The following is a 27,941-nucleotide window of genomic DNA, read 5'->3' on the forward strand; positions in this document are numbered from 1 at the left end:
CCTGCTGTGGGCAGGGACACTCCACACTAGATCAGGCTGGCCAGAGCCTCATCCAGCCTGGCCTTAAACACCTTCAGGGTGTTATGCTGCCCTTCAGGTGCCTGCAGGAGAGGTCGGAAAAGGACATAACCTTTTCAAGAAGATCTGGAAACACCAGACTGTGGCAGTACTAGCAAACAACAGCACAATGAGTAAATGCTGGTGCATTCTACTGTGTACTCTTTAGACCTGATCCTTGGAGCCTGTGTCAGTAGCATCACCTCTAAGTCAGTATCTTAAACTGGATTCTACCTGCAGGAAAGGCCAAAGGATACACCCTGTAAATACACTTTGTTTGAAGAAGCATGTGTAGCTTTGAGAACTTTGTGTAGGAAGGCTCTTAGCATGAAAACCTTGATGGTAGCTCTCCAGGAATCCATGTCTAATTGTTGCCTGAGAGGATTCTGGTATTTTGGAGTGGCTTATGGTGGCTTAAAGGATAAGAGGGAATGGATTTAAGCTTGAGGAGGGTAGATTCAGACTGGAGATTAGGTAGACATTCTTTACAGTGAGGGTGGTGAGACACTGGAACAGGTTGCCCACTGAAGTGGTGGATGCCTCCTGCCTGGAGGCGTTCAAGGCCAGGCTGATGGGAGGTGTCCCTGCCCATGGCAGGGGGTTGGAACTGGATGAGCTTTAAGGTCTCTACCAAGTCGAACCATTCTATGAATCTAAGTCTTCTGCTTGTGCAGTGGCAATAATACTACAAGTGCATTACTAATCCCCTTACTTTAGATTCTCTGGTTAATGTTTGGGGTTTGGGTTTTTCTTCCAGAGTTTTGTGCCGTCCTTTGGGAAGGAGACGTTCCGGACCACGGCTGTTCCTCCCCAGCTTGAACAAAACATGGATTATGTGGACTTTATTCATTTAAACGTTTTAGAAAGGAAAGTTCTTAACAATTCTGAGGTTTCAGTTCAGTATTTATGTTCTAAGCCTTGTATCATCACCTTGGAAGCAGTGGCTTCCTCAGAGTTCAGGACTGGTATACCAGTGTACAGAAGGAGATGGGAGGACGAGAGGAACCTTTACGTTAGCAGGACTCGGCAAGTACATTTGAAATTTCCAAGCATCATGGTTTACAGAGATGATTACATCATCAGAAACTCCATAATAGTGCACAGTGTGATACTATATGCATGGATTAGTCACAAATCAGTTGGCAGCATTGATGTTGAGCAGAATGAAGATTACCAGGATGCGGTGGCCAGGAACTACACTTTCTTAGAGGCAGTTCCACCTTTTGAACGCCCATATAAGGACCACAAAGTTTGTCTTCAGTGGGGTGCTGACTATTTCTGGATGCTCCAGGCCAACAGGATACCTCAGTGCCCTCATGAAAGTGGTAGGTGTAATGTCACTATGTTTTTTTTCCTTCTCCAAAGAAACTAATGGGACAGAAATGACATCTTTGGTAAGCTGTTAAAAAGTGCATGCCTGGAGTAAGTGTTACATGGAATGGTTCACTTGGCAAACCTTGTAAGCTCCATAACTGGGGGGTTAGAGTTGCAAATGGCTGAAGCCAGCAGGTCCCTTGGAGCTGGCTGGTTTCATCACAGCCAGCCTGGAGATTTGTTAGCAGCGTGGTGTTCTAAGTGTATTCAAACAGCTGTATTTAAAATCCACTGATGTCAGTGGACATCAGTCCTTCATCTGCAGAGAGAGATTTCTATTCAGCCTCTTCCTATATTATTTCCAAGTCAGTCCCACAGTTCTCACATACAGAATTCTCACATGGGTAGTCTACTTCTGCTTAAGATGGCCACACACTCAGAAACCTATTTTTAAGTCTTTATAGTGCAAGAAAATGTATAGTACTTTTTTTCCCCCCCCTCAAACCCATTAGGAACAAGCACTTTTGTTTAAAAATTAGTATTTTTAAATGAAAACTTGTCTTACCAACTGTATAAATCACTGAAATTCACAACTCTGCTTTCTGGATTTTCTCCCAAGTCTGTCTCTATCTTTATAGCTGCTGACAATTCTTTTTTATCCTCACTATACACTCAATGCACAACCTAAAATGAAAAGAGGTTCTTTGCTTCCAGAGAGTTCTCTGCTGGAGAAATCCCATAATGGTGTTAGTGTTGTTTTTTTTTTTTTTTCACTCTGTTGCCATGCAGGTGCTCTGAAGATGAACAGGGAAGCATGGTGGAGAAAGCATGTAATCTCTGACAACAGTGTGAAACATCTTATGTATTACCTAATTGGTTTATAAATGAAAACAGTGTAACAAGGAATAGGAAGAAATAACATTCCAGTTTTTTTTTTTTTTTTTTTGTTTAGAACAAGTTTGTAACAAATTGCCTGGGTTTTTGTTTTGTTTTGTTTCATTTTGTTTGGTTTGGTTGTTTTTTTGTTGGTTTGGGGGTTTTTCTAGGAAAGCTGATGGTATATCATGACCTTGAAGAGTTTTTTTGTGTTTCTTAGTAAGGGGAGCTTTATCAGATTTCTTACAGGATTATGCATCTCAGTTAAGAACAGAACTGGTATCTATACACACTGGTGTCTACACACAGTATCAGCTGCAGAGCTGAGAAGTCCAAGAGCTGTGAAGTAATGTCCTGTAGACATAAGCAAAGAGAGGATGAAATTTAAGTGACTAACATCAATGATTTCTTCCTTACTAAGTGGCTCTTTAAGTATCTTAGATTTAAATGAGTCTGTTCTTTCCCTGCTTCTAACACCAGCTGCAAATGGACTCCACTTAGCTTTCTGTGGGTTACTGAGTCCCAGACTGTGATGAGCTTATGCTTAAGGACATACTGAAGGTTTCTGTTCATTTTCAATCTGTTATGGGATTCAAGTGTTTGACTGTATGAGTGAGAACTAATGAATTAGTTACCAATATTTGTTGCCTGGCAGATTAAGAAAGATTGTGTCTTGCAGATGATGTCCAGTTTCTCAACTTCATATATGCTTCCAGTGGGGACAAAACTGGAATAGTGAAGAAGTTTGAACAGTTTGCAAACAGAGAACTTGAGACAGTCAGACAACATCAGATTGATTATCCCATGTAAGTATAGGCAAATAATTGAAACAAGTTGTGATTGATTATCAGAGGCTATAGGATGTACTTCAACTCTTGGGCTGCACTACACATTAAAGCAGTACTGCCTTTAATTTGAGGCAAAAGAAAACTAGTTAGCAATTCCTTCTGTTCTCTGATTTCAGTTTTGAAGAGGATTAAGCTGCACCTCAGAAAGATACAGTATGTGTTAGTGCAGTGCTGTGTAAGAGATACTGACAGTAGGTGCAACTGAGCTGGTTAGGTGCAGTTAGAATCATAGAATTGTCAGGGTTGGAAGGGACCTCAAGGATCATCCAGTTCCAACCTCCCTGCCGTGGGCAGGGACACTTCACACTAGATCAGGTTGCTCACAGCCACATCCAGCCTGGCCCTAAAAATCTGCAGGGTTGGAATCTTTAGGAGGGTAAGTTAGCTGTTATGTGCTGTCATGACCAAAGTTTTGGGTTTTTTGTTTGTTTGGGGTTTTTTGCATTACCAAGAGATCTGCATTTTGAACATTGTAGACAAGTGCAGAGTAGGGTTTCTTGCAAGGGCAAGCAGGGTGGAGTAGCTTTTTTGCTATAAATTCACCCTCTAGTTTATTTTGCAGCTGTCAAGCCCTCAGTGATAGATTACTCTGCCTAGATAAGTTTTCCAGCTCGAGCTTACAGTGTTTTCCTTTCACCATCTCTGTGCAAACTCTCCTGATTAGACAGGAGTGAAAGTGCTTAGCTCCTGCACACTCTTCATTCCCAGAGGAAGATCATCTTTCTTTAGTCCCCTTTCCCAAAACTGTCACAACTGTTCTGTTGTGTTTTGCCATTTTAGAGGAAAAAAATATAGAAAGATAAATATATCTCAGTTCCACCAGATGCTGTCATCCTGACAACATTATTGCAGAAATAGGAAATGATCACAGGAGCTGGAGCTGGCCTGCTGGTTTGTGTTTGGCCTGTGACCACAGTGAGAGTGCCAAAGAAGACTTGCCAGATAGCACAGGTTGCATGCAAATTGCCAGCCCTCAAACTGCAGCTCTAAAGTCATATGGACAGAGCAATTTTTAGTTCCTGGGCCTCTTCAGGATGGGTAACAGCCTGGTTTGCACAGCCCATTGCTCACTGGCATGCTTGCATTGGGCTACCAGTACTGGGATGCTCAAGCTCTGGTTGAGAATTTATCACATGAATTTTGCAGCTCTTAACCTGCCCCCCCCAGTTTCACCCTCCCTTGCTTTTGGGTGGTGTCTCCAGTGTTTAACACAAAGCATTGCCTGTGTGTTGTGGTTGTGTGACAGCCTGAGGTAGCTCTGTTGTGAAGAGGAAGAGAGTTTTGCTCCAGCTCTCTGTGTGTGAGCAGTGGCTCCCTGCTGGACCAAAAGGTCCACAGGAGCAGGTGGATCTAACTGAAGTAATTCATTTCACTTCATTCAGGGATCTGTAAAGAAGGAGAAGGTAGCTACCAGTGGACAGCCTGCAGCAAGGATAGGCTGGGACTGTGAGGGACTGCTCACACGGTAGGACATTCTGCAGCAATGGGGGACTTGAAATGAGTCAGCACTGTCCCAAACTCTGGCCCAAGAAATTTGTCCAGAAGAAGGCTATGTGCTCAGACTGGCAATCAAGGATTAAATGGAGACTGGGGCATTTAAGTTTGCTATATGGCCAGAGATGAATTTGCTATATTGTCAGAGATGATAAGAGTGATATGTAAGCACAAGCTCTATTTCTGGAAGCCCACTGTTTGCCTGTAGGACGTAACAATCAGTGATACTGATTTATAAACCCTTCTGCTTCACCCATGCACCATCTCTGGAGGATATGGAGTTATTAGCTGTTTAGGTGTAGGCTTGGTTGTGGTAAGCTTCTCCACCCTTGTGGCCTGCCTTTGTTTTTTTAAGCAGGAGAGCAGATGTTAGGCTCTCAGACATATATTGGTTTCGTTTGGGAGAAGATTCAAGGTACTCTATGCTCAGCAGCTTCTTGAGAGAGAAGCAAGGCAAGCTGACTGGCTAAGTTTTTTTTTTCCCTCTTGATTATAGGAATACAAACTCCAAATAATACCTCCTTCCAAAAGTCCCTAGGAGAACTTCATTATCAGAGGTTATGATAAACGTAATGCTTTGCTGGCTTGTACATCACAGGTGTGGTTTTCAAAGGTATTCAGTATTGGCCTAACTGATATGGAAAGGTTAAGGAAATTACTGGGCAAGTTTCTCTTAAGGGCATTGAAGAAGATTTAGTCTGGCACAGAGCAACTCCATAAAATCAGATACTGTAGTATTTTACTTTGAATGCCACAGCCAGCTTTGTCTAGAAGTTTCCAAGCACACAGTGTTGTTCAGTCTCAGGGGTTTTCGTTTGCACTGCTCCACAGTTTGCACCAGCTCCACCTTTATTTAAGCTGTGATAGCACTGTGACAGCTATTCATAGCTATCAGTACTACCCAGAGCCTGGATTTGTGTTCAACCACTTCTCCCCAGCACATTTTCACAGCTGCTGTTTAGCCCAGAAGACACAGCTTGGTTTTTACTGCTTCCACAATCGAGATGACAAGAGCGTGCATTTGGGGATTTTGTGCTGAAGCCTGCATGCAAGATGTTGGCTCCAAGTTGTCTCAGTCGTGTTTTCAGTTCCCTCTTGATGTGGGATCTGGCAGGAGTTCTGACCCAACATTCTGGAAGTGATTCAGATAATACTCTCCTACTCTCTTCTCATATCCTTGCCACAAAAGTGCACAATAAGAAAGGAGATCACAGATCCAAGAGTTTCAAGTACTGCTGCTCTGAAGGTTTTCAATGCAGAGGATGTTCTGTGCTGTACTCTGAAGATTACATATGTGAAACAGGTCTCCTAAATGAAAGTCTTCTAAATCAAAGTCAAAATAGATGATGTTCAGATTGTGTAAGGAGATTTCTCACCAGGAGTGGACTTTTTGTTTATTTTTGCTCATGCAGGTTCACTGTTTCGATCTGGCTGTATTTACTCCATCACTGTGAGAAGGATCTGTGTGGTATACTCTATTTTATTGATCTGAAGGAAATGTATAGTACTCCTGCTGTGTTTCTAAATGAGGAAGGTAAGGGATATTATTGATGGCCTTCAGAAGGGGTCTGATACAGTCTTTATAGATCCATGCTCAGGAATAACAGCTGATCTCACGTAACAAAAAGCAGACATGACTTGCAGCAAACAGCAGGGAGGAACAGCAGACAATGGTATCTACTCAACACTCCCCTGCTAGCACATGAGAGTGCAGTGACCAAGTACAAGATGATTGTCTTCCACTACCTGAACCTGCAGAAGCCACATTCATGGTCTGAGCTCTTAAGACCAGAACAGTCTGTTGTGATACTATGTTAAGGTTGGACTAGATGATCCTTGAATCACAGAACCACACAGAAACATTCAGTTTGGAAAAGGCTCTCAGGATCACCAAGTCCAACCCAGACCCCTACTCTACAAGGTTCACCCCTGGACCATAGCCCCAAGCACCACATCCAAATGACCTTTAAACAGATCCAGGGTTGATGACTCAACCACCTCCCTGGGCAGCTCATTCCAATGCCGGACCATTTTTTCTGTGAAATTTTTTTTTGTACTATCTAGTCTAAACCTCCCCAGTTGCAGCTTCTGTTTGGTGTGTTTATCCCTCAGAGAGTTGGGTTGGAGTCTGTGGTTTCATGTGGAAGCCAGGCATTAGCATCCAAGATGTGTAAGTGAAACATGAAGCACGTTTCCCTGGGATGCTGTGAGCTGATGTATGGCTTGGGGAGCGCCCAAGATCTCTGTTGGTGATAGAAAGGATGGAGGAGGCAGAATCATGCATTAGGAAGCCCATTCTTACTGTTGATATTTCTGTGGTGTTTATTTCCTTGTCCTTCCTTTGTCGCTCTGACAGGCTGTGTGCATATTCAGACGCACCTCATGAGAGGAGATGACCTTGCGGTGAAAACTAGCTTCAGCCTTCCTCTGAGGCAGTGGTTTCGGCTGGATCTCTCTTTCAAGGGTGGGCAGGTATGTGTGCTACTGAATCAGAGCAGATCTCTCTCATTTGCCTATGCCTCCTACAAACCCTACAGTAACTGAGGCTGAGAGGAATAGCTATGAGTTGTACATGCTCACATAAGCAAACGAATGAAAAATCCAAACCTTGAAATTGTCCAGAGGCCTTCGGATCATCCAGCTTTGGAAAATTAACTTAGTCAGCAAGCTGTGTCTGTAATCTTCTGAACTATGAGTTGAAATAGCTTAATAAGTGTACCTTGCAACGTTAAATTTCTTATAAATAGTATTTTGTGTTCTTCTAGATAGAAGCAAGCACCGTTGGGAAGAATTTGAAAGTCCTTCATCATCAGTCTTTTATGTAAGCAGCATTTTCCCCTCTGTTGGGTAATGTAAGTGTTCAGATAGGGAAAGTGGGAGCAGGAGAGCACAAGTTTGTAACAGATTCCAAATGATTTTCAGAATGCCTGTGGTCTTTTTCCACTCTGTGCTTTCAAAATGCCAGTTCTGGGCTCCCTAGTTCAAGAGGGTCAGGGATCTACTAGACAGAGTCCAAGGGAGGGCTACAAGGATGATGAAGGGACTGGAGCACTGCCTTGTGAGGAAAGGCTGAGAGCTCTGGGGCTGTTCAATCTGGAGAGGAGAAGACTGAGAGGGGATTTAATAAATGTTTATCAATATGTGAGGGCTGGGGGTCAGGAAGGAAGGGACAGGAACAGCCTCTGCTCAGTTGCACTCTGTGATAGGACAAGGGGCAATGGATATAAACTACAGCACAGGAGGTTCCACCTCAACATGAAGAGGAACTTCTTTACTGTAAGGGTCACAGAGCTCCCCAGAAAGGTTGTGTAGTCTCCTTCTCTGGAAACTTTCAAGACCCATTTGGATGTGTTCCTGTGTGACCTGTGCTGTATTCTATGGTCCTGCTCTGGCAGAGGGGTTGGACTCTGATATCTGAAGGTCCCTTCCAACCCCTAACACCCTGTGATCCTGTGAATAATTATGTTAATGCTAGCTAAGTTAACCTGATCTAGTCCTAGAGTTTGATAACTCTCCCTAAAATCCACTGGAAGCTCAGTGGCATTAGGATCAGTCTTCAAATGATACCTTGGCCTGCCTGAAATCAAAGGAAGTTTTGCTGTTGCTGTGAGAGGGGCAGGATTTCACTGGGGACATTGTTACTTGCTTTGCTTAGGCAGAGAGCAGAATTTGTGACAGAAATGTTTTTGCTCTATCCTTTGTTCTAAGCAATGAATAACACTGTTTTTTATCGGACCCTTATTTGGTCTCTTTCACTGTAATTTAAGATTGACTCTTGTGCAAATGATGTTTTTAAACCCCCTTACTTTGTTTATGGAAATTGTATACCAGTAACTTGCATGGCAGACTTCAGTGTTTTTCCTTATCTGCTATGGGTAGCAAACCAGAAATTGGGAATTTTTAGATAGTAACTCTAGGAGACAGGTAGCTTAAAATTTTCATATGCCAATTGTAGGAAAAGTGCATGGGAGGGTTGGAACTGAAATCTTTGAGGTTGTGTAATGATGCGTGAAACACCAGAAAAATAAATTAAAAACCCCAAACCCTGCTCATTTAATATGCTTGTAGGAAAGGGATTTGTTAAATTTACTCCAGAATTTATCACACTAAATAACAGAGCAGATTTTGAGAGCAAACAGATGAGAAAAGAAGATGATGCTGGCAGTAAGTTGTAAGGCTGTCAGTCACAGAAATATTGAGATAGAAATATCTTTTCTTCTTCAATAGTACCTCTCAAGCTTAATTCTTTCTCTTGTTCTCCAGTTTCAGGGAGGATTTGTACTATGATGACACTGCTGGATACTTTGTGCTTGGAGGCAGTGGGTATGTGAATGGCATCGAAGCATTCTTTGGACCTGTGAAATACTCTCGCCTCAATGTGCTGGAAACAGAACAGGTAAATAAAAGCAGTGTCTGGAAGTGTTCAAATAGGAGCAGTCAGCTGTGGCTGTGTTTTAGGCTTTTTTAACTCAAGCTCTTACCATGTGATAAACTTGTGATGAAGCAGGTTAGTACCTGGCAATCTAGGAGTGTTCATTATCCCTTGACATGCTAAAAGAGACTACTTCTACTGATTTTTAGTTTCCTAGAGTGTTTGATGGTACAGTGGAACACATCTGGTACATTTTTGGGTCTGTGGAAATCAGTGGTAAAAGTCACATAGGCTAGGTCAGATTTGGAAGTGCATCCATAGTTTCCTGGATGATGATGACTGTCTAAAGTCATAGCCTGTAGTGGCCAGCATCAGGTTGCCTGGCACATGACATGATGTGCCAGCTAAGCTGATTGTGGTAAAACATCTGTTTCCTTTTGTTACTTGCCTACAACAGTTCTTTCTAGCAAAGCAAATCAAGGACAGATACTAAGGTGCCATTAATCCATCATTTGGCTTTTGATAGATCTTTAACCCTCTTCATGACAAAGAAACTGTGGAACAAATTGAGCTCTACTACAAGAGATGTGTGGACATTCAAGAACTGGTGTATGAGTACAGACACATTGTAAGGCAAGGGGAAAAAGTGCAAAGAAATTGTAAGTGTTGATCTTTGAGGTGTGATTTTTAAACTGTCCTCTTTGGAGAGCTGTTTTCTTTCCTTTTACCAGAAGCTGGATCATGATCATTAAAAGTAAACTTGAATTCAGCCACAACAAGAGAAAAGTAATTCAAAGAGTTTAGCCTGGTTACTGATAGCTAAAAGTGTGGGTTTGTTCCTGCAAGGAACTTTTGTGCCATGGAATAGAAACTTAAATCATGTTCTTGGTATTGTCTAGTGAGACAGGTGCATAAAAGGACAAAGAAACACTTTTCAAGCTTACATGGAAGCTGTTCAGTTGCTTTTACAGAATGGTGGGGGTTGGAAGGGACCTCCAGAGGTTATCTAGTCCAACCCCCCCTGCTAAAGCAGGTTTGCCTAGATCAGATTGCACAGGATCATGTCCAGGCAGGTTTGGAATCTCTCCACAGAAGGAGACTCTACAACCTCTCTGGGCAGCCTGCTCCTGGGCTCCAGCACCCTCACAGCAAGGAATTTTTTTCTCATGTTCAGATGGCACCTCTAGGGTTCCATTTTGTGCCTGTTGCCCCTTGTCCTATCACTGGGCACCACTGAAAAGAGTCTTGCTCCATCCTCTTGCTTCCAGTCCTCTAATCACTTTTGCAGTCCTCTGCTGAACTCTCTTCAGTAGTTCCTTATCTCTCTTCAACTGGGGAGCCTAGAAGTGGACCTAGTACTCCAGCTGTGGCCTCACTGGGGCAGAGGAAGGGCAGAGAACCTCCCTCAAATTCCTCCTTAATGCACTCCAGGAGCCCATTTGCCTTCTTGATCACAAGGGCTCAATTCCATTTCATTCCCAAACGACCCCAAAGGCACACCTGCATGTTAAATCCTTTCTTTTGCCAGAGTCACTCTGCCACAGTTGCCTAATGTGCAGTAATTGCAAAGTTGATACCAAAGCAACCACTTCAGTGAAAGAAGAGTAACACAGCTTAAACATACACTGGAAACTAGCTCATGTTCCAGTAAGAATTCAATCTCCTGTGTTGTCTTCAGAGTATGTCAGAGAGTAGAAGAGATCTTAGGTATTTGTAAGTTGCCTGTGCTTAGCTGTATGAGTTCTTATCTTGTCCATGAATTTTTAGTTTACCCTAAAAACATCTCTTTAAGCAAAAGACGTTTTTAGAGACCAGCCAAGTCAGTTTTTATATCTTGAGTATGTTTTCTCTAGGTTACTATGAAAACTATTATTTGGAGCTGATCCACAAATATGGAGAAAAATCCAAATGTGATGCCTTCCTGTGGGGAAAAGAGGTCAGGGAAAACTACCACAGCTTGTTCAAACTGTTACAAGAGATGGATTTCAGTGCTCCAGAGGGTAATCATCTTTTATTTTATTGTTCTTTAACAACTCCACAATATATGTCATGTAAGCTTTGACTTCAGTTCATGTTTCAGACATACTTCTTCATGTCTTAACAAAGGTGCACCAGGTGGCTTAAATGTTGTGCTGCAAGTGAAGGATGGTTTGTTCTGTAGAAGGAAATAGAGAGATCCTTGAATTTGAAGTGGTTAATTACTTTTAAGGCAGTTTTTGGGGTTTTTATTCACCCTTCCTGTTCAGCAGTACCTTGTATTTCTAGGAATTGTGGTTGTCTGCACTGGGAATACCATTCAGCATGAGAAATAACAGAAGCTGTCTCAGTCCCCTTGAATTAGAGAGGGGAAATCAGTAGCTGATTTTTAGCTCTTGCAATAACTGTACATCCTATGCTTTGTTTTTAGTGTTGGAAGGTGGAGGTGATACAGTTATAGAAGTTGGCCAGAGGATATTTGAGAAGGCTGCAAAGGGTCTGTCCAGCACTGATGGCCTCAGCAGTATGGACTCCTACATCCCTCTCTTGGTGGATTCCAGTTGTTGTGGATACCACAAAGCTTCCTATTTCCTTGCAGTCATTTTTGAAACAGGGCTTGGTGTGGCTGTGGATCATACAAGAGTAGGTATCTTTAATACATTGGAGTATGGCTGTGAAATTAATCACCTTTAAAGGCAGTTTGGAGATGAGATGAATTTATGAGCAATTGAATTAAAAAACCAAAACAAAACACTGAAATGGCCTCCAGGTCCAGGCTGTACTTGAAGGAATTTACCACTACAGCTACTCCTAATAGCTTGATGGCAGTGAAGGTCTTTATGAATGGTGGGAATCTGCTCATCCAGAACAAGGGTATTTTAGTGAGACTTAAAATTCTGTTAAACAATGTGGAACATACTGCTTTTCCCAGGCACTGAGGAGGTAGGATGATGTGACAACCCACAGCCATTTGTAGATGGGTATGAAAAAAGTCTCACACCAGGTAAATCTCCTAAATTGGAAAGGTTGCATAGTACAGAGAGGAAAGGAGTCCCATTTGACAGTCTGCATAAATGTGGCACTGAGTGTATTTGGATCAGATGATCAAAGGTAACCCAAGCAGAGCAATTTTCTTCTGGAGGAAAGCTGACCCATGCTTCAGCTGAACTCCTGACACTTCAGGCAGGTTGCAGATAACTGAAATGTCTCCATTGCAAACTCAGACAAGGGGCAGGTGTTTCTGTGTCACTGGAAGAGGGGTTTTTACTGAAATTGCCTACAGCTATTTAACTGTGATATAACAGTGTAATATCAAATGCTCAGAGAGCACAGCAGCTCTGCCTGGTGGGGTTACAGGATCCTAAATCAGAAGAACCCCTGAGCGGCCAACCTGGGACCAAGCTCACTCCAGGTTCTCAAGCAGGGGAAACCTTAGACAAGAGACTTCTTTATACCCTAATTATGATGTGTATCTAGTGCTAATTATGGAGAGTGAGTAGTTTCTTTATTGGATCTCCTTCAAATAGTGTAGGAAATAATTTAATCTCCAGCACACATGGGACACCACTGTTTTACTACTCTGCAGGTGAAAAATAATAGTAGTGCTGCAAATGCTTTTGGCAAATGTGTGGTACCTTGACTGTTTCTAGCACCAGTGAGTAACTCACTCAGGGGAGCTTTGTGCTGAAACCTTGTCAGCCACAAGTCCCATCCTTCTAGCCCTGTCAGATCCTCAGGGTAAGATTTTTCTAGAGCAGCTCGTTAACTTCTATATGTTTCCAGCTGAACTCAGTGTGAAAGCTCCAGCTGACATCAGTGAGACTAAGCTGAGTGTGGCAGTTTAGGCTGGGTGCCCCCTGCCACTGCCGCATGAGATACACCTCTGGTGTCCCGGGTGCCCACCCACAGGGGTGGACACAGGAAACGACGTATTTCTACCCATAAATCCTGCGCCCTATAAGGCCATCTGCAAAGTCATTCTCTTGCTCTTTCTTCCCTCTCTGCTCCCACGGGAGATGTCCTCTCTTATCGGGTAATGCCGGGGGAGTATCCTCAGGGCCTCTTAGGCCTGTCTAGGCCTAATGCCAGGAGGAGAATGGAGGGGGGGGCAGTCTCAGACCTGGCCAGCCTGAGACTTGCCTAGCAGCGGGAGGGGGAAGAAAGAGCCCTGGGGGGTTTGGGTTTACCCTCAGGTGGGAAGAAGGGAAGGATTGGGAAGCTTTGGGAATACTGTGAGGGGTTCTGTACGCTTTGGGATACTCTTTGTCACTATGCTTTGTGGTTTGTAGTTCTCTGTAGCTTCACCAATTGCTTTTTTTTTTTTTTTTTCCATTTAAACTTTCCATCACTCTCCAATCCGTTTGTGTGAGTCTCATTCTTTTGTCCCTTTCGGGGCAAGAGAGGATCTGTGTCTGGCCCCAAACTAGCACACTGAGTCACTGCTGAGTATATAAAAGGTGTCAGAGTACAACTAACACTGCAGAAAAATGGCATTTAACAAAGGGCTGCACACTTAGTGGTGGCAGAATAAGTGCAAGACTTGAAAAGTGTTTTGAGAGTCAGGTTTTTCTTTCAAGTCTTTCTGTACACATGGAAGACATTTTGACTCCTTTAGGGCTGTACATGATTCTGTAGCTGTGGTCACAAGGTACAGCTGATTTATCAGCTACCAGTGACCACTGTGATCCCTGTACATCATCACTACACTTGTGAGATGTGCAGTGAATTCGTTCTTGTTTATGTCTGTTGATTTTTGTTTTTTTCTTTTGCCAGGGGCTGCTGTACAGTTTAGTTGGTGCTCAGGGAAATGAGAGACTTGCTGTGATGAACCTTGGCTATAAGCATTACCAAGGCATTAACAACTATCCTCTTGATTTGGAGCTGTCCTATGCTTATTACAGTAATATTGCACTGAAGACCTCCTTGGATCAACACACCATAAAAGGGGAGCAGGTACAAGAATTAGCAGTGTATCTGTTTTCTCTGCAAGTGACTTTTCCTGTATTAATATTAATTGTGTGGCCAGAATGTTTTTGTCTTTATTTACAAATATTAGATCACCTGATTGATTACCCCTGCAGGGGTGTTGGACTAACTTATCTCTAAAGGTCTTTTCCCACCTGAACCTTTCTGTGGTCCCATGATTGTTTCCAAATCCCCCATATTATGTCTAGGTGTCATTACTCCACTTCTTAGCAAGAGGGAACCCAAATCAAAGTTAGGCTCAGATGCTCAGAATTGTCCTCTTGCAGTAAAGTCATAGAATCATAGAATGGTCTGGGTTGGAAGGGACCTCCAAAGCTCATCCAGTCCAACCCCCTCTGCAGTCAGCAGGGACATCCTCAACTAGGTCAGGCTGCCCAGAGCTCTGTTGAGCCTCACTTTGAATATCTCTGTTCAAAATCTAAGTCTTTTTCTTGGGCTTCAGTTCCTCACTCAGATTTTTAATTATCGGTCCAGTTGGATGTGTTTGAGCAGCTGATCTACTCTTTCAGTAGCCAAACATCATGAAGTTCATGCAAAAGTTTAGTTGTCCATACTTACACATTTTCTATAATCCAGTATTAAAGATTTGGCTGTTAAATATCTATGATGAGATAGATCCAATAAAATTTTGGAGTGAGCTGCTAAGCAGGAGGTAACACAACTTTATCTATAAAGAACACTCAAGCTAGGCCAGTGCTAGGATCCTGGCTTATCAGAAAGAATGATGGTAGTAAAATAGATAGAGAGATTTTGATTAAAATGAGGAGGCAGCCACCTAGGTAAGTGTTGTAGGGCAGCTCTTCCCCAAGCTTTCCACCAACCCATTTTTTTTTTTCATCTTTTAAGAGAGATTTTTATAGATACCAAGAAGCCTTTAAAGCACTTCTTTGCCATTATTAAATGTATTGAAAACTAAAAAGGTTGGCAGGGCTTTGCCAGTTCACATCTTGGGGTGTCTTTCCAGAAATTTTGCACTGTAATGAAGCACTGAATGTTTTTTTACACTGGATGTAAGGATGGTTCTTAATGCACTGCCCAGCAAAGGAGTGGTGACAGTTTTAAAACCCCAGAACTGATGACACATTTTTAGAGATAAACAGAAAATGATGGCAGAAAATTGGTGGCAGATAAATTAATTAATTGTGTAATAATTTTGTTGTTGTTCTGTTCACCTGCTCTTCAGGCATTTGTTGAAACCATAAGGCTGATGGATGATGAACTGCTAAAAGCTCAGACAAAAGAAAACGGCGACGTCTTTATGTGGTTAAAACAGGAAGCAACAAGAGGAAATGCAGCTGCACAGGTAGAGATGAATACATTTCCCCTTCTCTTGGCTTTATGCACAGGCAGAAATGAATACATTTCCCTTTCTTGGTTTTATACACAGGTAGAAATGAATACATTTCCCCTTGCTTGGTTTTATACACACATCAGGTATCTATATCTACAGACTGTGAAGGAAAGTGGTGAAAGAGAGTGAAATGGACAGATGTTTTCTGCCCAGAATTGCTTCTTTTTTATGACGTTGACCTAGGTCTCCTGTTTCTGGCTGGTAATATCCAGTGCCCATGCAAAAAGCTCTAACAGTGATGCTAGGCAAAGGGGAAGAGCTGTCAAGACTTAGCAACCTCCTTCTCTGATCATTTTCCCTGGGTTTATATTTGACCATGGTGCAGTTTACTGCTGCTGATCTGAGCCCAGCAGCAATATGTTGTGACACTTAGCCATTTGCATGCATCAGATCTGCGTTTATCACTTTCCCCTGCACTTAAAGCAAGCCAGACATGTGTGGTCAGCTGTTAAAAATAACCCTGCTTAGGTTTAATGGCAGCAGATTCACCACTGGGAAGCCTTCCGAATATTCCTGATAACCACAGAATCATAGAATTGTTAGGGTTGGAAGGGACCTCAAGGATCATCCAGTTCCAACCCCCCCTGCCATGGACAGGGACAACTCATACTAGATCAGGTTGCTCAGAGCCACATCCAGCCTGGTCTTAAAAAATTCCAGGGATGAGGCTTCCAGCACCTCCCTGGGCAACCTGTTCCAGTGTCTCACCACCCTCATGGGGAAGAATTTCTTCCTAATATCGAATCTGAATCTCCCCATTTCTAGTTTTGTTCTATCCCCCCCCAGTCCTGTCACTCCCTGACATCCTAAAAAGTCCCTCCCCAGCTTTCTTGTAGCCCCCTTCAGATACTGGAAGGCCACAAGAAGGTCTCCTCAGAGCCTTCTCCTCTCCAGACTGAACAACCCCAACTCTCTCAGTCTGTCTCCAGAGCAGAGCAGCTCCAGCCCTCTGCTCATCCTTGTGGCCCTTCTCTGGACACCTTCCAGCACCTCCAGCTCTTTCCTGTAACAGAGGCTCCAGAACCGGACACAGTGCTCCAGGTGGGATCTCACCAGAGTGGAGCAGAGGGGGAGAATCACCTCCCTTGCCCTGCTGGCTATGCTTCTCTTGCTGCTGCCAGACTCAGCTTGGCTCTCTGGGCTGCAGGTGCTCACTGCTGGCTCATGTTGAGCTTCTCCTCCTCCAGCACCCCCAAGTCTTCTCTTCAGGGCTGCTCTCAGGCCAGTCCCTGCCCAGCCTATATCGGTGCTTGGGATTGCCCCAACCCAGATGCAGGACCTTGCCCTTGGTCTTGTTGAACTTCATGAGGTTGGCTTGGGCCCAGCTCTCCAATTGTTTTCAAACTCTTGCGGATGTTTAATTAGTTTCTTGACATTTCCAAAATCCCTTTAAATCCTGCAAAAGTTTCAGTACTAGCATGCTGGTATTGTTTTCTTTCAGCAACGATTGGCTCAGATGCTCTTTTGGGGCCAGCAAGGAGTGGCAAAAAATCCTGAGGCTGCAATAGAATGGTATGCAAAGGGAGCAATAGAAACAGAAGATCCAGTGTTGATATATGATTATGCCATTGTGTTATTTAAGGTAAGTCATGTTTCACATTTTCACTTGAAAGAAATTATTCCTATGGCAAGGATGTTTTGTAAGTTACCTGCAGTGACACACTGCAAGAGTTGCTTTTAGTTTTACTTTGAAAATCAAGAGCTGTGTTGTTAACGGTGATCTTTTTTTTTTTTTTTTTTTTTTAACCAGATGTGCACAAAACTTTTAAAAAGAGCAAGTTAAAATTAAAAGCACTTCAGGCACTTTGTTCCTATCCAGATTCAGGATCAAAATACCACCTAAACTGTGTAACCTAATTTTTCCTAATAGTTTTTTCACGTCAAAAATCTGTCACCTCAAAACCACAGCTAGTAGGTATAGGCCTTGGTGTAGACACAGAGGTGAAAGTCTGATCCTTCCTCCTTAGAATGCCCTTCTTTAGATTTCTGGGATGGTTTTTGGTTTTAATTATTTATTTTGAGTAGGAATTAAATAGTGTCTGCATGCAGTTACTTTTTCCCCTGCTAGAAGGAGTATGCAGCAGAGTAATAAACTCAGGCATAACCCCAGTTGAGTCACATAAGTATCAGCTAAGTGCTGCAACCCCTAAAGCATTCATTGGTACTAAAGCTTGGAGATCTCGGAGAGATTAGTTAGAGATATTAGGTCTTCTTCTCATCCCATGTGAGCAGTGGAGGGCTGTTCCCTACAAGATGTTTGCTGAAGTTAATTTTGTGCAGCTATAGTCTGGAATGATGTGGACATCCTCAGCATGACATCTGTGGGTTTCCTCTGACATCTGAGAGACTCTTTTTTTTCAGCAAAGCTGAACAATCCATGCACTCATTCTTCCTTAGTTGCCAAAAATCAAAGATCTGTGATATTATTTACCCATACAAATCAGTTGGCCTGACTGTTGAAATAGTTTTATTTAAGACTGACTCATGGAGATTTTACAAAGCTGTGAATGAAGGATGAACACAAAGCTGCTGCTTCTTGTTGTTGTCGTTGTTGTAGCTGTTTAAAGCTCACTACCACAATAATATTATCAATGCTAAAATGCATTTTGAATGTATCTCTGTGGATTTTCATCAGGCTGTGTTCTGTACTTATAAACAATGATGGTTTCACTTATCCATTTCCTAGGGCCAAGGTGTGAAAAAGAATACAAAACTTGCTTTGGAATTGATGAAGAAAGCAGCAGCCAAGGTAAAATGTAATGAATATTTGGCTGTAAAAGTCACTGAGGGGTTTTTAGGTGGTTTTTACCTTATGTCACTGTTCTGGCATGGTTGCTATTAAGCAGACAATGTAAAATAGGAGTAAAAAGCATGTTGGTGTTTATTGGTACAGAGTCATTTGAACTGCTGGCATACTTATAGCCACCATATGATCCACCAGTTCATACAAGGAGATGGTGACTCATTGCCACCAGAATAAAAACTGTTCAAGTGAAAACCAGTCACAGTTTGTTCTGGGCAACAAGTATAAATCTGAATACAGACACAGCTGAGACTCTGTAGAACAAGATGACCCTGGAGTCTTATTCCTCACTCTCAATATGAGGCCACATAGTATAGTGTGGAGAAAAAAACTTAAAAATCAAGAGAGCAAAGCTTCATATCCCTGAGTCTCAGATCAGTATAGTTTTGTCTGGAGCCTTGTACCAAGCATTCAGAATCCAGACAAAGTCATGACAGTACCCAGAGCTGAGCAGCAAGCTGGAATTGTGAAGTGACCCAAAGCAGAATCAAATGTGTGACCTGAAACTGCTCTTCTCCTTCCCCTAAGGGCTTGCCCCAGGCAGTGAATGGATTGGGGTGGTACTACCACAATTTCAAAAGAGACTACAGAAAAGCAGCTGAGCACTGGTTAATTGCTGAGGAATTGGGAAATCCAGATGCTTCATACAACCTTGGTGTCCTTTATTTGGATGGGATCTACCCCGGAGTGCCTGGTAGAAATCAAGTGAGTAAATACTTAGTAGTACTCTTTCTTACACTAGGGCCCAGTTTAGAAGTGTTTGCTTCATTTCTGAGACTGCTGTGTTCACCCTGAGTCAGATTTTGATACCTTCTGAAACCTGGATGTGCTCCAGGCAGTGAGCATTCCTGCTGCCAAGAGCAGCAGTGCTTGCCAACATGTGCATTTGGCAAACACATTATCCTTCCCTGGGGACAAAAATGCGCATTTCAGAGTGAACTGATTGTAAGAGGACACCTAAAAGTGCCCAGGTTCTTAATTCACCAAAGCCACAGACAAGGAGAATTACTTTGTTCTGGCTGTGATGGGTATTCTGATGGTTAAAAATGTCTTGAAAACAAGATTTCAGGCTGTGTGCTGCTTTAGCTTACAGATTGCTGTTCCTGAGGGTAAAACATGGAGAGTAACACAGCCCTTGTGCCTCTGGCCCTGCCCACTCAGTCTGTGTAAAACAGTTTCAGAGGCTTGAGCTCTGTGGTTGTGCACTGCTGGACACCCTGAGCATTGGTGCTGCTCCCCAGCCTAGGCATTGCCAGTGCAGAGGTCCAGTTCTGTGTCGCTTCTCCGGGACCCTGTATTAATCTCCCTGCTAGTGAATAACTAATTTAACTGTTGTCAATGCACACAAGGCTTGTATGCTACTAGAGGTTACACATTAAGACACTTTTCTCTTTCACAGTCCGTGTATTACCAGAATTCATACTTTTAAAAGCCTTTTTCCAGCCTGAAGCATTAAAAAGTCCTAAGAAAGGAATTCGTTTCACCTAGGCACATTAAAAGTAGTTAAGCTGGCTTGCCCTCATTAGCCAATTGCCTCTTCTAATTCATTTAATGAAACCAATCCCAGGAGACAAAACTCAATAAACATTAATAATGCAGAGCTGTTAATTGTGCTTTGTGTCTTCACAGACAGTTGCTGCACGCTATTTCTACAAAGCTGCCCAGGGAGGGCACATAGAAGGGACTTTACGGTGCTCTCAGTACTACATCACAGGGAACATGGAAGACTTCCCCAGGGATCCAGAAAAAGCTGTAATGTAAGCAATGAAACCATTTCTTGAAGGAAAATGTATATCTGGTGGGATTAGTTTTATTATTGGTGTGCACTTGCAGCCCAGAGAGCCAAGCAGAGCCTGGGCTGCAGCAAGAGAAGCATAGCCAGCAGGGCAAGGGAGGTGATTCTCCCCCTCTGCTCCACTCTGGTGAGATCCCACCTGGAGCACTGTGTCCGGTTCTGGAGCCTCTGTTACAGGAAAGAGCTGGAGGTGCTGGAAGGTGTCCAGAGAAGGGCCACAAGGATGAGCAGAGGGCTGGAGCTGCTGTGCTGTGGAAACAGACTGAGAGAGGTGGGGTTGTTCAGTCTGGAGAAGAGAAGGCTCTGAGGAGACCTTCTTGTGGCCTTCCAGGATCTGAAGGGGGCTCCAAGAAAGCTGGGGAGAGACTTTTTTAGGGTGTCAGGGAGTGATAGCAAATGGAGTAAAACTAGAAATGGAGCAAAAACTAGAAATGGGGAGATTTAGATTGGATGTTAGGAAGAAGTTCTTTCCCATGAGGGTGGTGAGGCACTGGAACAGGTTGCTCAGGGAGGTGGTGGAAGCCTCATCCCCGGAGGTTTTTAAGGCCAGGTTGGATGTGGCTGGGGGCAACCTGATCTAGTGTGAGGTGTTCCTGCCCATGGCAGGGGGGTTGGAACTAGGTCATCCATGAGGTCCCTTCCAACCGTGACAATTCTGTCATTCTATGATTTTTAAGTCCATAGTCTCAGTATCTTGCACTTCATGGTGCTTACCTGCTCAGCAGAAGGTTCTTCTACAGTTTTAATCCACATGAATATGTCTGCTGTTTAAATGTCCAGTAGAGTTTGAGAGATGCTGAATACTTTTAGTACTTTTTTCTTTCCAAAAGAACTCAGAGAGATTATATTGAAAACTTCAAGTGGCTGTATCTGACGAACTCAATGCCTGTTTGATTTTTTTCAAGCTATATCAGGCTCCTGATGGGGGTAGAACTGGTATTTTGCATCAAGAAATGGGCACATAATTAGTTACAGCACTTACTAACATGTTTGTTTTTTTCAAAAAAAAAAGTAAGTAATATGCCAAGAATAAAAAGAACAAACATGGAGTGTCTCTGATGTGTTCATGGAGATGAATGGACAAAATGTTCTCATTCAGTCAACAGTTACAAGACTGATGCACCAATTACTGTGAAATGCTATAGTTGGTCTTATGGAAGGAATTGGAAGGTGTTCCCGTATTCTTTTGTGTCCTGAGAAGTCAGGGTGAGTCGGGATAACATTACTGGAGCACAGCTGTTCAATATTTGTTTGTTCTTTTCCTACAGCTGGGCGAAACACATTGCAGAGAGAAATGGCTACTTAGGTCATGTCATCAGAAAAGCTCTCAATGCTTATCTGGAACTTTCCTGGTATGTCTTTAGGGTCCTTTTCTATTCTTCTCTTCTTCACCTACCCTATAGCATGATAAAATAATTCATATCGGGCCATGACCACAAAAAAAACCCTGAACAACAACCGAGCAGCATGGCATGTCATACCGAGCGTTGCCACGAGGTGGCGCCATTGCGCGGCTTGGCCAGCCCCTCGTAAGCCTTCCACCAAAACTCTTGGGGGATTTTGATCAATTTATTTAGTGGTGTTTTGGGTTTTTTTTTTTTTAGCTCTTAACTAAAATGCATGTTATTTTCCGTAGGTTTTTCACCTTTTTCTTTTCTCTAACGTTAGGCATGAAGCTCTGCTGCATTACGTTTTAGCAGCTGAGGCCGGGATTGAAGTGTCGCAGTCAAATTTAGCACACATCTGTGAAGAAAGACCAGTAAGTAAATCATTCACAGCTCATTAGCCTAAGAGGAACATTTGTTAATAATAATGTGTTCCTAGTCTCTTATCTGTGGTATAAATGGGTCCATTATGGTTTTTTCCCCCCAGGACCTAGCAAGGAAATACCTAGCAACTGATTGTGTCTGGAGATACTACAATTTCTCTGTTTCTCAAGTCAATGCACCATCATTTGGTATGTGTAAGCAGCTCTTCCTGAATTTTACTTTTATCTTTTTTATTAAAACTTCCAAAACTACCTTTGCTACACCTTCTATGTGAGTATCTGGAGAAGAGAAGACTGAGAGGGGATTTAATAAATCCTTATAAATATCTGAGGGCTGAGAGGTCAAGAGGGAGGGGACAGGCTCTGCTCAGTTGCACCCTAGGATAGGACAAGGGGCAATGGTTATAAACTACAGCACAGGATGTTCCACCTCAACATGAGGAGGAACTTCTCCACTGTGAGGGTCACAGAAAGGTTGTGGAGTCTCCTTCGCTGGAGACTGTCAAGACCCATCTGGATGTGTTCCTGTGCAACCTGCCCTAGATTCTATGATCCTGCTCTGGCTTTTCTGAGCTTTTCAGAAAATTTCCTGTGTATGGTATAAAATGAATGAAGTAAAATTAAAAAAAGCTAAGCCCTTAGAAGGGGATTAGATATGTAGAGGCCTGAGGCATTGACTCAAGGTTTTAAGAAGAAAAAAAAATAGCAGTAGACTTTAGGAGCTCATGCTGTTTAGTTTATCAAAGAGAAAATCCAAAAGCAAACACACTTTCCTGTCATCATTTGAGTCATGAGAAACTACTAAAGGATTCCTTATCTAATTTATTACCAGCTTTTTTGTTAGGGTACAGAGTTTATCAGCATTGGCACAGCTTACTTTGGGTTGACTAAAGGATTGTCTGTCACTGGTTTCTTCCACAGCTTATTTGAAGATGGGTGACTTCTATTACTATGGTTACCAGAACCAGTCCAAAGACCTGGAGCTCTCCATGCGGATGTACGCACAAGCTGCGCTGGAGGGAGACTCTCAGGTGGGGCTGCAGTTGTTGTGTGTTTACTAAAACATCAGAGCTCAGAGCAATCTGAGGATTTCTCTGAGGCTGATTGTTCTGCTTGTCTACCTCTGCACTGCTAGAATAAGTTACAATCCTTTCAGAATCTCTCCTAAGTGACTGGTTACTGTTTGATGGTACCAGAAGGTACAGCTGGCACTGAGGGACTGTCCAGGCTGTTTGGAAAGCTGAAGGGGAACAGAATAACTCAGTGCTGCCTTACCTTGGCACAGCTGATTCTGTTGTGACCTTGCTATTTTTGCTGCTGCAAGGGGAAGAGTCTGATAGACTGCTGGGTGGTATTCCAGTCCTATTCTCTGCTATTTTAGGAGTACCAGAAGGAGAGCTACAAGAAGGAGGCAGAGGGATTGTTAGTGATAGGACAAGGGGCCATGGCTTCAAACTAGACAAGAGCAGATGTAGTTCGGATATTAGGAACAAATTCTTTATTATGAGGGTGGTGGAACACTGGAACAGGTTGTCCAGGGTAGTGGTTGGGGTCCCGTACCTGGAGATATTCAAAGTGGAGTTGGACAGGGCTCTGGAGAGCCTGATCTGGTTGAGGATGTCCCTGCTGAGTGCAGAAGGGGTAGGACTGGAAGAGCTTTGGAAGTCCCTTCCAACCCAGACCATTCTGTGATATAAACAAGAAGACTGGCCTATTTCCCTTGGTGTAGTGGGAGACTCCTAGGGTGAATTTTATTCACTCTACCAACAAAAGCTTCCATATCACTTTACCCAAGAGGTGCAGTGTTTCAACAGTGAGTTTCACAGAATGTTAGGGGTTGGAAGAGATCTCCAGAGATCACTGAGTCCAATCCCCCTGCCAAGGCAGGGTCACCTAGGACAGGCAGCACAGGAACACGTCCAGGTGGGTTTTGAAAGTCTTCAGAGAAGGAGACTCCACAACCTCTCTGGGCAGCCTGTTCCAGTGCTCTGTCACCCTCACTGCAAGGAAGTGTCTCCTTGTATTGAGGTGGAACTTCCTGTGTTCTAGCTTGTACCCCGTCCTCAGACCCTCTTGAAGTGTTCCAGGTGCAGTACTCTGTTCTCCCTGTCCCTATGGCAACATCCCCAGACACTATATTGTAGGTAAATTTATTAGAGGTAGCACAGCTGGGTTCTACTTTGAGGCTATTGGGACAAAACATTAGTTTGAAAGTAGCAAAGCAAAGAGGAGATGCACACAGACAGTTCCTTTAAAGTGTGAAAGCCAAACTGATGTGGAATCTTGTAATATGCTTCATGGCTCTGGAGAGATATAGGAATGCTTAAGACTCATCCAAGTAGGCATAGCTAAAATTAAGGAGTTAAATTGTCTGGGGGAAATTTCTGCTCTGTTTCACTATTCAGAGCACTTTTGATCTGTAGAGTTAGGTGGAAGGGAATTAAACAGAGAACAGGAGTCCATTACTGCTTTCAGCCTGCATTTCCCTGTTAGGGAAAAGATGCCAGTTTGATGTGGTGGTGGTGGTTGTGTTTTAAGAGCAACTGAAAAGGAGAAAGCTCAGATCTTTTTGCAGCTGGTTTCTACAAGCACAGTGTCACAACCAAGCAATGCTGATTTGTTTGCATCATTGTACTGGTTTTAGGGAATTGCCTTAAATTTTTCACAGATCTTGAGGAGAAAGTAGTCAGTACTCACCTGGGCACATATGGTTAGGAGAGAAAGCTCTCAATTATTCAGTGAAGATCACATCATCAGTTTCTAGAAGACAGCTAACAATTGTTTAGCTACCTGCTGCTTACAGTAGACCTTAACTATATCTCTGAAAATGCTTTTTCTCTTGCTAGGGTTTCTTTAATTTGGCACTTGTCATAGAAGAGGGCAACTCTATACCTTCCTACATTCTGGACCACTTGGATATTGATCAGGCATTGCATTCTAGTAATACATCCCTTCTTCAGGAGCTTTATTACAGGTGAGTCTTTTCCTCCTGATCAGCATCTTCTGTTGGTTTTTTTTTTTGCCTCACATGAGTACCATCTGAGAACAGCAACTCTAATTATTAACTTTGTTCACTTGCAAAATTTAAGGCAGGGTAAGGTCAACATGCTTGAAAAGCTTAAATCACCTAAACATATTTCAGTTTATGCCTGCCAAAGAGACCTGATTGTATGTGGTCACCTGATGTAGCAGGGAGTGGTTTTAATGGCCCAGGAGGTCTGTTCCAATTTGATGTATGCAAGTCCCTAAATTAGGCGTTGACAATTTGTACTCAGTGCAAACCAATCTTCTAATGGTAAAATACAGCCTAATTTAATACAGAACTTAAGTTTGTCACTGGGATAATAGCAGTCCTTCCTATTTGTTCTGCCAAGACAGTCCAGCCTGGCATAGATTTTTGCGGCACAGAATTGAGATATTTGAAAAGATGAGAGGTCTGCTGTCTGAGCTGCCTCTGCCAGCACTGTTCATGCACAAACCACCTAGAGGCCTCTGGTTGCAATACAAAACTTAGGTTTCCTTTACCTGAGTCCATATGTTGGAAAGCACAATGGGTGTGGGAAACTCACACAATATTCAGTGGCTTTGTGGAATTGCCTTTCAAATACCTAAAGGAAGATCTAATGGTTAATGCATGAGACTGACCCAAGAATGACTGGGTTAATCTTTTGATATGCCACAGAACATTGTGTGACCCCCCCAAAAAAAGTGGAAACGATACCAACATTAAAACTTTGTTTGTTGATTGACCAACTGTCCACTTAAATTGTTCTTCACTGCAGATAGTCTGAACTTGTACCTTAAATTACCTTCACTCCACAGGAAATCACCAGGCAGATTAAAAAAAAAAGGGGCTTCTGGACCAGCTGGTTTAGCTGGGATTGTAAATTTGAGCCTGAATTCTGCTTTCACATCTGCTTCACAGTGAGAGGAACTCCAGAGCTGCAGGGGTTTCCCATCATCATACACTTCTGTACAGAAGGACACACCTGTAAAAAAAAATATGGATAGATAGATTTAAAATTCAACTATAAAGTGATACTTTTCTATCTATATGTAATTATTTTCTATTAAAATGATACATTTTTATATACACACCACCTCTACTCACCCCTTCCTCCTCAGCTTGGCAGAAGAGAATCAGTTGCAGATTAAAATAGATGCCAGAAAAGAATCAATGGCAGATTAAAATAGATGTCTGTGGGTTTAGCTCTCTCTAAACTCCCCTAGCAGGTCGAGTCCTAACTGATGGGACCAAGGAAGCCACTCAGCTCACCTCACAAGTGAAGCCTTGTAGCCAGTCAGGTAAATCACTCTTCAGGCTCTGACTGCATCATGTAGTCTCCACTGTCTCCAAAAGGGATTCATGCACCAGCATCCTGCACAGGCAGCTAAATTTGGTACATCTAATTTTAAGTCCTACTGCTGTTGACTCTTGTAGTTAGAACAGTCTTGGGTATGACCTTGTACTGTGACTGCTTGGCAAGGGTAACCTGGATGCTGAGACCTGTTAGAAGGAAATAAACCCTACACTTTTAAGGTAAAATGTTCTGTGCTTAACAAGGTTAATCTGTTATTGCTGTGGAGTTTTACTTCACTATCTGGGAGATAATGATGATGGTATCTGCTTGTTTTCCTGGGGCACTCAGGTTTGCTGCAAACCCACTTGAGATTCTGAGATGACAGATGCCACAAAATTGTAGAGGAGAACTAATTGGTTGTTTTAATCTTCTTCTTGTAGGTGCTGGAATAACAGCAACCAGGAATCAATCAGTCCCTGCTCATTAGCATTGCTTTATTTTTATGTGAGAGTTTTCTGGAGCAACGTTTTACAATCCACTCTGGTAGGTGTTGCTCCTTTGGTGCATGCACAGTTCCTTTGGAGCGCTACCTTGGCTTTGCACTGCTCTGATTGTGGTTTTTTTTAATTTACTGTCACAGATCTACTTCCTGGGAACCTTTCTCTTATCCATTCTGGTTGCATTTACAATGCAGTATTTTCAGTCTTTGCCTGGTAAGTGTCTGTCACAGGAAAAAAACAAAGGAAGAATTCTAGATTGGGCAGAGGTACCTCTGAACAGCAACTTCTTTGACACAAATCAGTTTTTGATTGTGGATAAAGTGAGACAGGTTTAAAACTGCTGATTTCTGGAGAATTTCCCTTGCTAAAGGACACTTTAAAAAAAAAAAAAAACAAACCAAACCCAAACATTACCTGCAGGAAATGGATGGAAATAAGAGATGATTTCCCACCAGATCAGGTTGCTCTGAGCCTTGTCCAGCCTGACCTGGATTGTTTCCAGGAATGGGGCATCTACCACCTCTCTGAGCAACCTGGGTCAGGGTCTCACCACCCTCAGTGTAAAAAGAGAAAAGGAAAAAAAAAAAAAAACCTAAGTCTGAATCTCCCTCTTTTAGTTTCAGACTATCACTTCTTGTCCTGTCATAACAGTCTGTTCCCATCTTACCTTTAAGTGCTGAAAGGCTGCAATAAGGTCTCCCCCAGAGCTTTCTCGGTTCCAGGCTGAATACTGGAAGAAAAAAAAAAAAATCCTGCTTTCTGCCATATTTTCATCATAAAATAAGGGAAAAAATTACTTTCATTCTTGCTAACCTACAGAAAAATCCCAAAACCATTACTTATGAGAAAGGTGATTTGAATTTATAATTCCTAGACAGTTTAAGACATTCAGTTGTGCATATTGTGATTTCAGAATGGAAATCATTCTGAACCCTGGGGGTTTTTGTTTACTACCTATGACCTGTGTAATTTGGGACTCTCACTACATGTGTACCAAATACATAGTTCCAAAAAATCAAAAGAAGATTATTTCTTAACCTTGGAGTGTTATTTTAGATCTGATTTTTATATCCACATAGAATTTCAGTATTGATAAATAGACTTCCCAGACACAGTGGCTGCTCTTTTCTAATTTTTTTTCTTTTGGTGTTTTTCTCCCCAGCCCAGAATTCTCCTGGAACAAGATCAGAACCATTGTCACATGAACCTTCTTCCTCAGGGAATAGCAATGATGATGCTACCAGACTATCACAGCAAGATGAATCTACTTTCTCAAATGATCCAGCACAGCAGGAGTCAAACCCTCAGAATCCTCTTGTTATGAGCTGAAGTGTAGTTTCCTAAACGCTGATGTCCCATTGGGAAGGTGGGAGAGGAACAACTAACCAAGAACTGGCAACCAACCCTAGGGTGGTACTAATAATGAAGTCCAACAGCCAAAATTGTAGGGAAATTCACTGATCTGATTTCTCCACTATGAAGGAAAACCACCCCTATAAC

At 42.7% G+C, this 27,941-nt stretch overlaps 1 protein-coding gene across 1 annotated transcript; it reads left to right on the forward strand.

The window, feature by feature from the left end:
• The first annotated feature begins 1,096 nt into the window (after positions 1 to 1,096).
• Positions 1,097 to 27,770, forward strand: SEL1L3 (SEL1L family member 3). The gene is made up of 23 exons (XM_054391559.1): positions 1,097 to 1,382; positions 2,927 to 3,053; positions 6,002 to 6,123; positions 6,946 to 7,061; positions 7,355 to 7,410; positions 8,853 to 8,985; positions 9,488 to 9,620; positions 10,815 to 10,961; positions 11,369 to 11,580; positions 13,711 to 13,890; positions 15,107 to 15,226; positions 16,716 to 16,856; positions 17,961 to 18,023; positions 18,606 to 18,782; positions 19,707 to 19,834; positions 21,141 to 21,224; positions 21,541 to 21,631; positions 21,745 to 21,829; positions 22,562 to 22,671; positions 24,487 to 24,614; positions 26,382 to 26,484; positions 26,582 to 26,654; positions 27,604 to 27,770. The coding sequence occupies exons 1-23, from the start codon at positions 1,112 to 1,114 to the stop codon at positions 27,768 to 27,770; spliced, it is 2,967 nt and encodes a 988-aa protein (XP_054247534.1). The 5' UTR covers positions 1,097 to 1,111.
• The last annotated feature ends 171 nt before the right edge of the window (positions 27,771 to 27,941 follow it).

The sequence above is a fragment of the Indicator indicator genome, chromosome 23 (assembly GCF_027791375.1).
Source record: "Indicator indicator isolate 239-I01 chromosome 23, UM_Iind_1.1, whole genome shotgun sequence".
Taxonomy (NCBI): Eukaryota; Metazoa; Chordata; class Aves; order Piciformes; family Indicatoridae; genus Indicator; species Indicator indicator.